The 14,613-nt window shown below is 44.3% G+C and overlaps 1 protein-coding gene across 1 annotated transcript; it reads right to left on the minus strand.

The window, feature by feature from the left end:
- Positions 1-443: 443 nt before the first annotated feature.
- Positions 444-13,982, minus strand: si:ch73-375g18.1 (kinesin-like protein KIF1C). Its single transcript, XM_046064068.1, has 11 exons — positions 13,891-13,982; positions 13,516-13,610; positions 11,445-11,528; positions 9,548-9,728; positions 9,247-9,319; positions 9,066-9,164; positions 8,623-8,784; positions 7,528-7,818; positions 7,273-7,362; positions 6,967-7,183; positions 444-5,748 (listed from the first exon to the last, which is right to left on the minus strand). Exons 1-11 carry the CDS (start codon positions 13,980-13,982, stop codon positions 4,889-4,891), a joined length of 2,244 nt encoding a protein of 747 aa, XP_045920024.1. The 3' UTR covers positions 444-4,888.
- Positions 13,983-14,613: the final 631 nt, after the last annotated feature.

Raw genomic sequence — 14,613 nt, forward strand, 5'->3', positions numbered from 1 at the left:
GTTGTGTTGGAGTAACGTTGGGAAATTAAGTCTTACCAGCAGCTCCTCTACGTACACAACAAACTCCTCTCCCTCGTTTCGTCTCCGTGCAACAACTCGCCTCTCTTTTGACTGGCCGATTGCTCTGAAGGAATATGTTGCTGCTAGTTTGTGTCCGAAACTCAAAACTTTTTGTACCTCATTTTGACCCAAAATATGTGATAATAGGGCCCAGGTTTAAAGACACCATACTGATCCTTTAACTTTCCCACCTTCAATAAAGAGCAACAGACAGCTGCTTCACTGAGCAACTCTTCTGTATCCGAGTTTCCCTGCCCTGTGTGAGCTCATGAAGACGTTTTCCTGTATTTGTGGCGTGTTTTAAGTGAAGAATATGTTTTCATAATTTTCAGTGCATCGAGCTCTCCGTATCTGGAAGGAGTCAGTAACGTATGACAGTCGTGTTCAGGTTTTTCATCCTCACTGACAGTTTATTGCCATCATGTTGTCTGCAGGTAGAGCCTGAGATTGGTTCCTGATACAACGAAAACAACAGACACAACAACCCAACGCAGACACAGAAACAGCTGAGGAGGAGGGCTAGACCTCGATGTCATCATGTCCAATGTCTATGAGTCCTGAAGTGACATCACGCTGTCAGATTCTGAGGTGAGTGGTGATTGGTGGCGGAGGGAATGGGCGGGGCCAGTGAGTGAGGGCCCTCCTCCTCCTCAAACCTCCAAAACAACAAAACTAAACAGACGATTAGAAGAAAAACAATAAAATCAGCTTTATGAAGTAAAACAAACTTTAGATTATGAGTCTAAATTAACAGAAACACACAAACACACACTCTGACGTCCAACGTACTCGAACACACACACGGACACACTCAGGCAGTTGCACGAGGGCGAAGAAGCTCCCTTTAGCAGCATCCAAAAAGAACCCAATATTATTGACACTTTATAATAATTATATTAATAATGGTGACGTGGTGACATCACAAAGCAAAGGTCGAACATGTAGGCGGGGTTAAAATACAAGAAGCAAATGAATACACTAAGAAAGGAAACAGCCAATCAGAGGCCCAAACTGGAAAAAAAAAATATATAAAAAGGAAACGTTGTTTCCCATCAAGCCTGGCGGTGGCAGCAGGTTATCAAGATTGTCCTGTGATTGGTCGATTCCAGAGGCAGCAGAGCAAAACAAGGCAGAAGTAAAATCCTGCTGATGTCATGCTTCTCGGGGCCAATCACAATCAATTCTTGTGTTTTTGTCATCGTCATCATCATCATCATCGTGGCGACTCCCTCCACCTGGCTGTGCAGCCGGAAGGAGCGCTCCTATTGGTTGGTTCTGACCTTTTGTGAAAAGGTCTTACAGTCAGGGAGCACACACGGACGCTCCACTAGTCATCTCCCACAATGCCTTGCTCTGCGGGGGGCGGGAGTTTTAGGCAGTGCCGCCAACTCCCAGCTCCTCCTGACAGTAAACATGGCTGCTCCAACACGGACTAAGCTGACGCCGCGTTCAGTTTGACGAGGGAAGTTGGAAATTTGCGGCAGGATGGTTGTTGTTTCAGCGTCCGTTCTTCCAGAGGTGCAGTGAACACAACAACCAAAACCCATTTGAAGATCTCTGCTGATGTTCTGCTCAGTGAGTCCTCCAGAACCAGACGGAAAACCAATCAGCAAGGACTTTCATGATTAATCTGTCGAGTCATTTATCAAGTTATCGTTTTAAACTAGAAATCTTTTGGAGTTTTGACTCAAAACAAACCATCTGAAGATGATGGCCTAGAGAAACTGTCAGGAGCATTTTCTCTTTTCTTTGACATTTCTAAACTAAATGACAGTTGCAGCCTTAAAAAATGTTTAAACTCCCTTTGGCCCTTTTCCTCACAAGTATCAAGTCATTATGTGGAAAAAATTGCCCTTTAAAGTGACTTTAATAGACTCAAATAGGAAAAAGAGCCACAATTTCCAACTTCCCGATGTCTCATGAAGGCAGCAGTTTATTCCTCGTCTCTTCTTGTCACGTGCGTGAACATAAATATTAAGTAGTGTCAGATCCTTTTAACGTCACACAGAACATGTCGTAGTGTCTGTACTTCAAACACAAAGCTTATTGTATCTCAGATTTCTCTCTTCAACCTTCTCTCCCCCCCAACATGTCGCATACTACATTTCCCAGAGTTCCTTGCTTACCCTACTTACACTACAATCCATCATGATTCCTATATCTCCCATGTCAGTTAAATAAGTCAGTATTCCTACATCTCCCACTAAGCATCACATGCCCGTTATCACTTACTACTATTTCCCACGATTGCCAGAGACGGCGAGCATGTTTCACACATCGCAGCCCGTTTTTTAAAATAGATTCATCTTCATAAAAAACGTCAAGAAAAATTAAGTCAGTTTACACTTCAAATATACACACACAACGCTTTAAAAAGATTCAACATGCGGGTCTGTCCCAACACCACAACACCTCCTCGTCTTCCTCTCCTCAAACCTTCCTCTGAATCAGACGGTCTATGGCAAGACGTTTCAACGTGTATTCCTTAACACTTCAAAAGTACTAGTACTTATTTTTTTAGTTACTAGTAACTAATTTCAATTTTTTAGCCATTGAAATCTATTTGGCTCTGCAGTCCAGATATCAACTATTCAAACAGTTACTAGTAACTAATTGAATAGTTAGTAACTATTTCCATTTTACTATTATTTTTAGTTACAAGTATCTTTTGGAAAGGTTACTAGTAACTAATGAATAGATTAGTAACTAGTTAATTAGTTACTAGTAACTGCAGAGCCACCTAGATTTCAATGGCAAAAAAAGTGCAATTAGTCACTAGAAACAACAAAATAGTTGTTAATAACTATTGTAAAAGTTTCAAGTAAATAAAAATAAAGTACTAGTATCGAATAAATTATTACTAGTACAAAGGATACCATTAATACTAGTAACCGCGGTGAGATTTGCCAGGGGGATGCGTGGGATTTCCCCCTTTCTGGTCTTTATATCCTTGCCTCTGCTGAATTATTTTTATCCCCAGTGTGACAAAATTTATCCCCCCTCAACAGTGATCAGTGCTACTTCAGTATGATGCAACGGATCACATTAGGGTTACATTTATTTTAAAAATGCGCTGCTTTGGTCTCTGTCTGTAGGTAATCACCACTCTGCTTCAGCAGATTCATCATTGACCCTATTTATAAAGACTTTACCTCATTGTGGGACAATGTGGTATTTTGCTTTTATAGTAGTCAAAGTGAAGAAAATATGTGCTTCATTATAAATTTAGTAATTCTGTTGGCAAAATACCACATTCATGAATGTAAATTCAGCAGTACAAAATCTAATTTTGTACTTTTTCTCCATGAAGTTGTGCTTTATATTAATTTGATTTCTGGCTCCAACAACAAAAAGGCAATTAAAACTGTCAACATATGGTCCTCTCTCTCTTTGTAACAGCCTTTAAGCTTCCCCTGGCAATCTTTATATCATTTATCTGTATTTGTGTATTATTATGTTTATCTTTGTAAGTCACATCTGAATTGTAACCCCATTTCTGCAATAAAGATGACTTAAAACAAACAAACAATGCTCAATGTCCCGCCCACAGCACTGATGATTTGATCAGCAGCCCAGTGTCCCTGTTTTCATAACAAAACAAAAAAACATTTCAAAACATCCCTCCCTCTGTTTTATTCACAAGCTCCATAGATTTCAACGGCAAAATAAATGTGCAGTTATTTACTAGTAACTAAAAAATAGTTACTCGTGACTAATAAATAAGTACTAGTAACTTTTAAATAGCGTCTACTAAGTTTTAAGGAATAACGTTTGCCGAAGGCGTTTCTTCACTGATCACCTGTCTGTCTGTTTGTACAGCAGTATGGCCGTCAGCTCTCTGCTCTCCTGCAGGAGGCGCCACCGAGCAGCGCTCTTTGGTTTGTAGCACTCAGCGACGCAGCATTCAAGTCGCATGGGAGAGACGGGAACTACGAGCTTCTAGAGTCCCTCATCGGCACTCTCATTCTGCAGCCAATCACTGCTTATTACAGGTGAAAGGGGCGTGGTCAAGCTCCACTGGTGTAACACGGAAACACCCAAATATGTCTGTTACTATAAAAACTGCTTCTAATTAAAGATAATTATCTATCAAATTGGTTAACCTGAGTTCAGCGTGTTACGCACTTCCCATGCAACATGAATGCTGCCTTGGTCAAGCTAGGCTAGGCTAAGCTAATACTTTCACCTGTGCTAAACTTGGGCCTTGTGCAACGTATTAGCCTGGAAAGCTAAATAACCACTCATTGCTCCCTGCTCAGGCTATCTGACTAGCCCAAGCTAATACAGACCTCTCAGGCTGAACCGGGCTAGTTAGCCTCCTGGGCTAACAGCGGCTAAAAGAGAGTCCGTTTAAAAACAAACATCCATCCTGCCCAGGATAAACAAACCAACATACTCCATCTTTAAGTAAAAAACAGCTTCAACAGGAGACTTCTGCTAACAGTAGCTAGCCGCGTGGGCTAACACTTCGGCTTTAAGGCACCTCGTTATAAATGACCGAGACAAGAATATCAGCAATCAATGAAATCAATAAAACTAAATCATTAAGTAATGAACTTCCATCCTGTTTGACAACCAGCTAAAAAAAAAAACTAGCTAAAAGAATCCACTTTTCCTAAAACAGCTAACCCATGCTAACGTAAAGGCTAGGCGCTACACACACACACACACACACACACACACACACACAGCAGGATTGAAGATACAGGACGTGTGTGACGCTGGTTGGTGTGTGACGGGATGACACACACACACACACACGGTACTCTACAGCATCAGGACCGCCGTGTGTCCCGTAGCCAATCAGAGACCTCCCTGGGGTCCGAGGTCAGATGGGGGTCTCCTTGTTGTTGTTTTTGAGGTCCGGTGCGCTGAACTGCCGTCTCATCCGAGGGGGGGTGGTGAAGCCCCACCCCCCCTGCGGCGGTGCCACCCGCAACAGCATGTCAGGCGGAGGGGGCGGGATCCCGGAGCGCGGCAGGCTGTGGTAGTTGGGGTGAGGTCCTGGCTGGAATGGTGCATTGTGGGGGTTGAAGTAGGGATGGTGATGGTACTGATGGTGCTGGTGTTGATGGTAATTAAAGCCTCCGTCTCTGTCTCTGTCCCTCCCTCCTCCTCCTACTCTCCCACCTCCTCTCTCCCCTCCTGGCCCGGGCGACACCCCCCTCCTCTGTCTCGGTCGCCCCTGGTGACCACCGCCGCCGTGATGCTGGTCGTTTTCGTAGTTGCTGCTGCCGTGGGTGGAGCTGTCCAGAGAGTTGCGGCGGTAGCGGCGCTGCTGGTTTTGGTTGTTGCCCTGGTGGTGGTGGTAGAAGAAGCTGCCCTGGTTACCCTGGTTGCCTTGGTTACGCTGTTGCCAGGCGCGATGAGGGCTGGGGGTGCGCATGCGAGGGGGCGGGGGCACAAAGGGGAGGGGCAAGAGACCAGGAGATGGACCCTGAAGGAGAGGAGGAGGTGAGGGAGAGCTTTTACCCTCCACTCCTCCTCCTCCTTCCTCCCTCTGCTCTCCCCCATCCCCTCCTCCTCCTCCCTCCCCCAGACCCAGAGCCTGCAGGGCGGCACTGGCTGGTCCCCATGACAACCTGTGGGCGGGGTTACTCTTAAAGGGGAACTTGAGCTTGCATTCCTGTGGAGGGATGAAGCGGCCGGTTCCAGGGAGATGAACGGGGACAACGGGGGAGTTCGGACCTGCAGGAGGGGGGAGACAGAGGACGTCAGTCATATCAACAAAAACACTTCCTGCTCCAAATCAGCTCGCCATGACCACGTCATTGGTCCCCCTACCATGGTTTGGGGGACCAAAGGAATGACAAAAAAATATATAATTAGGTGGACTGAATCGTGGAATCTGCTAAAATGTTGATGCAATTTATAAAACAGGATTTCCAGCATTATAAGCGTTTCAGCGAGGGCGGGGCTTGGCATCTCCTCCACACACAGACACGTAGTCATATCGAAGGCGGCGCACTAGAAAGAGCTCATCTCTTCAACCAGAGACGTTTTGTTTTAACAAAGTCTCTGAAGTGCAACCACATCAGCAGATGCAAGAAGCGAACTCATTGTAGCTTTCGTGGCTGTGTGGGCGGAGTCAGATATTCTGTTCTGAAAAATTTAATATTTAGGTCAAGTTTTGTAAACAAGGAGGAGCACTGCCGATATAGTATTAGTATATAGTATAGTATTTTAACATCCTTCTGTTGAAGACACATTCATTGTGAACATACATTTGAATATTTCTAAATGCATATTTGCATGATACATCAAATTCACTGATAGGGATTCAAATTGTAATATTGTCTTTTTGAATTGTTTGTAAAATAAAGATTTGAGAAAAATTTTAACGGAAAACACAGAATTTCAGAAATAATTTAATGGAATATGGTAAAAATGAAATAACAGATTTCATTATTTGGCCCTATCCACGGTCTGGTCGTCCAACATCTGAGTGCAGACTAACTCGTAACTTTAGCGGTAAAAACGCTGAAGGTGACGAAGCTAAACACGCAACGCAACTTTGTGCTGTGATGACGCCACGTATCCGTAACCCGCTCTGCGACACTAGTAGTTTCTACCAACCCCCCCGTGATGGTTTGGGTTTTGGGATTTCCACGATGCCTGCTGTTTATTAGTAACACATCAACATTATTAGCCCGCTTGTCCGTCTTCTGTCCTATCATACATGAGGAAAACTTCAGCTACATGTCTTCCAAACATTACTCGTCGTGATTTGAGAGACAAGCAGCTCAGCAACAGGTATCCACTCCCTGCAGACGTCTGATGACGTTTCTCTCGTATCTAGGCAACACATTTCACAGTTTCGGCTGTTACTCCCCCCCTGAAAAAAATCCCCGGGGAAACACTGTTATTCCTAACAAACATTTTATCTGTGAACCTGAACCCACTGACCCTGGGTTTGGTTTTGTCCCCGCAGTTTCTTGGTGATGTTCTGCTGCTGCAGGTTCAGGATTCGCTGCTGCTCCTGTTTCAGCCAGCGGAGGCGTCCCCTCCTGAACGCCGGGTCCTCGTCCATCAGCTGCTTCACTCTGACCTCCGGCTTGTGGGGGGCGTCCCCGTCCCCGTCCCTCTGAGGTGACTCGCCCTCTTCGCCGTTCACATCATCGTCCTGGAAACGAGAGGAGATCAGAGAGGACTCAGACGGCGGTTACTGGAGGACTGATGATCAGCTGACCAGGGCGTGATGTGTGAACGCACCTGCACAGGTATGATGCTCTCCATCTTGATCATTCTGTCTCTCAGAGCTTTGATCTCCTCGTCCTTCATGTTGTTCTGCAGCTTCACCTCCTAGAAGAGTCAGAGACGTTTATTTTATCAGGAGTCTCAACAACTGTCGGTTTGGACTGTGATGAAATGAGGTTCAGATGGTTTACGTTCTTCGCTTGAAGCTAAATGTTCCTTCAGCAACATACTTTTATTCTGTGACTCGTTAACATTAACCAGAAAACTCACCTCCAAAATATCGGTCAGTTTATCGATGTGAGCCTTCAGGTCATACACGTTTTTCTTCTGTCCACCCTCCCCCGTCTCTCCTCCTCCTCCCCCTCCCCCTCCTCCCTCCTCTGTGGGGGGGCTCCTCTCCTCTCCGATGCCCACGGTGTCGCAGACGTCCTGGGCCACGGCCCTCCAGCTCTCCCTCTCGTTGGTGTCTTTCTTGGAGTACATGCGGCAGAGCTCCTTCATCTTGACGATGGACAGAGCTTCAATCTCCTGACGGGAGTGACGGAAGTCTCCCAGAGCCACCTGAAGGGGGCGCCACACACACAGGGGAACACATTTATAAACACCAACGCTGGGTTTACAGGGGAAATCAAGCCTTTTAAAAAATATAAAATTGTCTTTTCTGTTTCTGCTTCTCCTGAGACAGAAAATAAGTAATTTCTTGTTCACTTAACAAATAACAATGAAGATCTCACTAATTGTTGCTACTGTCTTTAACACAAAACCCCTTTCTTGTGCCCAAGAGCCCAAAATTACTCAAAAAAACAGAAGTTAGTGTTTTTGAACTCTGTGATAATATAGAGCTGCTCTGACAGACAAGTGTTTACTCTCACTGATGCTGAACCAAACTCACAGAGGCACAAACACTTTATCTTAAACAAATGTTGACACGGTGATAATGGGATGTTTGTAAAATGTACACTGCTTAAAATGATCCCATCACAAATAAATACATTACAAAAACATTAGTTCAACATTTTGGAAATTATACTATTTTGCTTATTGATGAAAACTTGTCATTTTCACATTTAAAAGTGCAGATGAAACAACGAGCTTGATAATCTGTGAGCTTCAGAGGTGTTTGAACTCTGGACCGAGCCAGGCTAGCAGTTTCCCTTTGTTTACAGTCTTTATGCTAAGCTAGGCTAATCTGGTCCTGACTCCAGCTGTGTACTCGACACACTGACTGATCAGACTGACACCAATCTGAACGTCTCGCTCTCTGAAAGCTTTTCCCAAAATGTTGAACTCTTCCTGTTAAACTGCTGCAGACACCGAGTGTGTGTGTGTGTGTGTGTGTGTGTGAGATTGTGAGAGTGTGTGGACCTCGTAGCAGATCTCTTTGACGGCCTGCATGCGGAGGTCCTCCATGGTGACCCGTTTGGGGTCTTTGCTGATCCTCCTCCTCTGAGGGATCTGATAGACTCTGAGGGGCTCCCTCCTCTTCCCACTGCTGGGCAGACCGCAGCGCTTCACTATAGACTGCACCTGGAGACAGGCGAGACAGAGACATAAAAAAGATGTCCATAGATCCGAATTGGGAAACGGGGAGAATAAATGCTTTGTATTAAGCAAATAATTAACAGGGAATTATAGAGAAGAAGAAAAGAAAACAACCCCAGAGCCAATGGGAGCGGATAATTCAGCTGCTTTTAATAGAGACGATTTACAAATAGCTAAAAGAACGAGGAGGAAGTTGTGGCTCACAGCGTAACTCACTGGATGCAACATAACACTTAGCAGACTTTGAAGCCCACACGCAGACTTACCTTGTTGGCAGGTAGTTTCTCTCTCAGGGAGGAGATCAACCTCCAGCTCTCCTCACAGGAGCGTTTGTCCGAGTCGTCACCGCTGTCACTGTCTGCATACTGAGCGCGCACACACACACGATTATCAATGAACGGTTAGCTACCAGATACGCTGCTGCAAATCAAACTAACAGAAACATACCAGTCTGTGTTGCTCCAGCAGCAGATCAGCCTCCTCCTTCTCTTTCCGGTACTGAATCTCCATGTCCTGCAGTCTGCGACACACACCGACCGATCGATCAATTAACCGACACATCTATCTACCAATCAGGCCTCAATCACGCAGAAACTTAGCGAATGTGAGAAAGTATCAAATAACAGGGTGACGTCTCCAAATCTCCAAAACGTCCAGTGTATTACGATGTAAAACAGAGAGACCCTCACGTTGAGGAATATGGTCAGTTATTATTGATTAATGGTCTTTGGACGGGTCCCATCTCTACCTCTTCTCCATCTCCAGTTTGATGTCGATGCCCTGCTTCTCCAGCAGCTCCTTCTGAGCGTAGTTCCAGTCCTCCGGCTCCTCCTGCTGCTCGGCCGTGACGCTGCGCTCTCTCTCCAGCCGCGCCTGCTCCGGGTGGTTAAACCGGAACACGTGGTTCTTCCCCATCACGATGCGGTTCCCTGTGAGGAGGTAAGTACGGCCTTATTTATAACGCACAAAACACGTCCGAGTGGGTCGTAATAAAAGAATTTAGACCCAAATATCAAACAACAAGCGCTCTATAAATGAGTTTTTTTAGTGCAGTATACTACGAACATGACAAAGGAACAGTGTGTTTAGCGTCTCTGCTGTGACACAGTTAGAGACCAGCTGGTGAACACAGTGGAGCGTTCAGCAGCTAGAGAGACAGTCGTTTCCCTGAGGAGCTGATGGAGACTAAAAACAGATTCACTGTGGTTGTACAGAGACAGTCTGTCAAATAACCTACAGCGTAGAACCCAAAATCCTTCCACACTCTGCTTCTCAGCACGGCTTTGTGAACACGTTACTGTAATAATAATAATTTAACTAGTTTAACTAGTAACGTCAGGGATAACTTTCCAAACACGTATGTGTGACCGTGCAGCAGGTCAGGGATGGTTAAAGTCAGCTGCGAGCCAAAAAGCTAAACGAATAACAGAGAACAAGAGAGAGGTGTGTGCAGGGGTCGGCAAATAAGTTTAACATCGGGCAAAAAAAATTTCAAGCCACGCACCAAATTATTTGAAAACCCTTGGATTCTCCTGTGCACGTTTAGCTCAGGCGCCAGAGTGTGGGTCTCTTGCTGGGTCCCAAAATACTGCAGACTTTTTTTTCCCTGCCTCGTTAAACAAATATATTATAGGGACACTTTTGCACATGCTCACAATAAAGCATGTGCTGCAGTGTGTGTGTGGTGTGTGTGTGCGCGTCCCAGCGTTTGATCCGCATTCATAAACCTCTGGACGCTTATTTTCATTTCCCTGAGGACATTCAGAGGAATCCAATCGCACGTTTACTGACGTCTTTTTCAGAGGTGTGTCAAGCCAGAGACTCTTCTGAATGTCCTTCAGAACTTTTCAAAGTAAAAGCTCTCAGTAAACTCAACATGAAGCATTGCTGCAAAAAACTTTGTTGCTGTCACGACTGAGATCTATTTCAGGACCAGCCGCTATCAATTTATTTATTTTTTATTTTTCTGCTTCTTTCATCCTCTGGCCTGAGAGGCTGCTGTGTTTTCAGTTTGGCTGGTTGTTGACTCCTCAGGTTATTTATTGTTCCAGTGAAGTAGATTCATTTCTAAACAGCTGCTGAGCAGGCTGTTTTCTCATAGAAAAAACTGACGTAACAAGTAACATAACTAGTTAAATACCCAGAAAAGAAATCCTATTACTCTTTGAAGGACTAATGATTCCTGAGTATCTTGCCCAACAGCGGTGCTGTCCTCCTCTGTTTCTATTGATTAGCTTTGGCTACTGATTAGGTTGATGGGGCTGCAGAGGTCAGGCTGAGTTTTAAGAGCCTCCTCTGCTGCACACAGACGTGCAAACTACTTCTAACGCTCTGTTGAGTTTATCGACTGTAAAACTTGAATTCAAACAGGTTGTTCAAATATTAAACTTTTACCTCACGTTCACACTGGACTTTTAGTGTTTTTAAATAAAATGTGACAGTCACCTGTTTCACCATCATACCAGCTAAAGTATGAAAAAAAACATGTTAGTTTAGAAGTGCGAAACGTCTCCTGACAGCCCGCCGTCACATACAGAGACATTTTACTACCAACAGGAAGATTTAACACCTTTGTTCATTTAACTTCTGACTAAATTCGATGCTTCTAGTCGAGACCTGCAGGCCGCTGTGTTAAATGTTGGCACCTTGTTTGAGGACGACAGCTTCGGTGATCTGCTTCCCGTTGACGTACGTCTCCGCTCCGACCAACGGCTCCAGAGTGACGACCACTGCAGAGAGACAGAGAGGCGGGCCGAGTTTAACCAGCAGGACGCTTTAACTCGAGCACACGCAGAACAGAACAGATGGGTTCACAGTCAAACACACACACACACACACACACACACACACACACTGAGGGGAGGGTATGAAGGGCGGGATGGAGGGGGGGCACAGGAAACATGGGTGTGAATATGAAGGCGACTAGTAGCACTGACTGTTAAACTATACCTGACAGATTTCCTGGCAGCTTTTACAGAGAGAGAAAAAGAAAGAGAGTCACTCAGTGAACACGCACACACACACACACACACACACACAGCTGCTGTCTGTAGTTTCTGCTTTAAGCTTTAATTTAACTTTGACTATTTATTAAATGCTAATTAATAACTTCTTGTGTAAAAATCACAGAACCGGCGAGTAATGACTTCAACTGAAGAAGACACCTGCATCATTAAATGTATCAGGATAATGATGCAGGTGTCTTAATTTCTTTATCTACATAAAAATATAGGACATCGAATACATAATGTTTTTAGTAAACAGTAAAATCAAACCTTTTTTCGTTTGACAGTGAACCAACTAATCTATGAATTTTAAAACTGATTCATTGATTCTTTTTTACTTTTCCTGGTTCCCACAGTTCTTGTACTCATGTGCACCAAAGTTTAGGTTGTTGTGTAAAAGCACTGAGGTTTTACTGTGTAATTAGAAAACGTTTTGGGGCAAAACCTCTCTAAGATGTGCTTTCCAGTATTTCAAGAAATAAAGTTCTTTTTAACAGATTATCTGCTGGAGCCACTGAGATGTACGAGCAACCACGAGTGAGGGAATTTTAATTTGATCTAGAAAATGTCTCAGCGTTCACTTGTAGCAGATGGCAGTTATATATTTATTTCCTCATCGTTATTTACATCATCCCCTGACCTGCTCGCCTCCGACTCAGAAAGTAACCTGTGTTTGATTTAGCTGCTGCTGCAGGCCGACTTACATTAAACCTAACCTGAAAGTGTCATGCAGCTCATCTGTTGTGAATCAAGTCATCATGTCTGCATTAAAGCTGCCGTGTCTAAGCTTGGGTTAAACATCATTCACACCATAAACAAAAAGAAAAGAGAAGAAACAGAAGCTGAAAATATCCCAGCGGGAAAGTTTCACTTCAAAACAATTTGAAACATCATCATCACTCGTGTTACTTTACGTCTCTTACAGAAGAACATCAGTGTTCATAAAACACTAAGAAGTTCAATAAAAACACAGGTTTTAGTTCCTCCTGCAGTGAGAGACGTAATTTCTTACAGAGTCTTCAGGTCTGATGTGTGAAGCACTTCTTAAAGCTGGTGCAGGTAACGTTGGAGAAACTAGAGACCAACCCCCCTCCTTCCTTTAGGCACACATCCAAAGCTAGTCCCCCAAAACACATGTTAATGAACAGTGAGTGCACGCAGGCAGGCCAACCAAGTCCGAACAGCTACTGACACCAGATTCTCTTCATGTTTGTGTCAGGGCGTTTGATTTATTGACTGCTGTCGGTATGTAAAGAGATGATAAAACACGGAGCTAAAGAAGGTTCATGATATGGCGTTTATGATCATCTCAGTCTGGAGATGCTTCCTGTGACTCGAGGTCTTTCAGATGTCTGAGCTGCAGCTGCGCCAGTCTGACCACCAGAGGGCGATCCAAGCCCACTCACTGACTGGACGTGGCTCCTTCTGACAGAGTTCGGCTAATTGTCTGATTTCTGGTTAAAGAAATGCATTAAATTAACCGGTTCATTCCAGTGTTTCTGCACCAGCACTGACTTTATTTATCAGGTATCAGCTCGACGTGAGCGACACAAAACAGCAGCTTCGTTATCTTGTTGGTTATGTGACAAACAGTTTGTTTCCACATAGATCTCTTACTTAAATACTGGCTGTAGTTAGAAGACCGTCTTCTAAGTCTTAAGTGTTTTGTACTGGTGTATCTAAAAATAAAAACATCAGGCAGGTGTCTCACCTTCTCCCTGATCGTTGATCTCGCTGACAAACACACAGTGAATCTCCTTTATGAAATGTCCGGACAGCTTAATGTCCACATCCTGCTGTCCAACCCTGAGACACAGACAGACAATAAGCTGTTACACTCTTAGGAATCACGCTGACATTAAACTAGAGCTGCAAAGATTAATCCATCAACAGAAAATTCATCTGAAACTACCTGAATAATCGATTAATTCTAGTTTCAAGCAAAACAAATCATGGTAAACTCTTTTCTGTTGTTTTACAGACTGGACAACAAATGAATGAATCAGGAGAATAATCAGTAGATTGATTAACAATGTAAATAAGTGTTGGTTGCAGCTCTACAGTAAACTAATGAAAGCGCCCTGACCTGGTGAATCCCTCCTTGATGTAGTAGAGGAGACACTCGGACATCAGAGGGTCTTCGTTCAGGTTGACCAGGTGAGGCGTCTGGAAAAACATTTTAAGAGCTTTATTTATTTTTTATTCTTCAACACCTGAAAAAACAGTCTGGCCACACGTTACAGCAGCGACGGAGCAAAGCTTCCAGTCAACATTCGAATATCAGAGTCACTCATCTACTTATCACTGGATCAGTTTATCTGTGCAGCTGGGAAACACTTCAAACAACGTGAGGAGTGCTGGAGATGTTACAGAGCAGGTCACAGGGACGTTAAAGCTTCTTGTCTATACGTGATTACATCAGTGAGTAACAGCAGCGTCATTATATCAGCCACACGTCATGTGCTGCTGTACAGCGCTGCGATAAGCCTCGCAGCTATTTACACCATGTGTTGATCAGAGAACACAAGACACAGTGATTACATGCTGATTTATATTGTATAGAAAACGCAGACAGTTTTATCCACTTCAGTTGCTCCGCTGTTTGGCTGCATGTGTGTTTGAGGCATTGCCAAAGAAACAGATGAGCTCCACAGTTCAGTCACAGCTGATGGGTCAGCGAGCACTTTAACAGCAGTCACAATAACACGATGCAGATCATTAACTCTCCGGCTACAGTGGCCGTCATTACACACATGAGTGGAACCAGAGGGAAGCCGGGGCCCTCAGAGCGTCTCACAGCATTACATTA

The sequence above is a fragment of the Micropterus dolomieu genome, linkage group LG12 (assembly GCF_021292245.1).
Source record: "Micropterus dolomieu isolate WLL.071019.BEF.003 ecotype Adirondacks linkage group LG12, ASM2129224v1, whole genome shotgun sequence".
Taxonomy (NCBI): Eukaryota; Metazoa; Chordata; class Actinopteri; order Centrarchiformes; family Centrarchidae; genus Micropterus; species Micropterus dolomieu.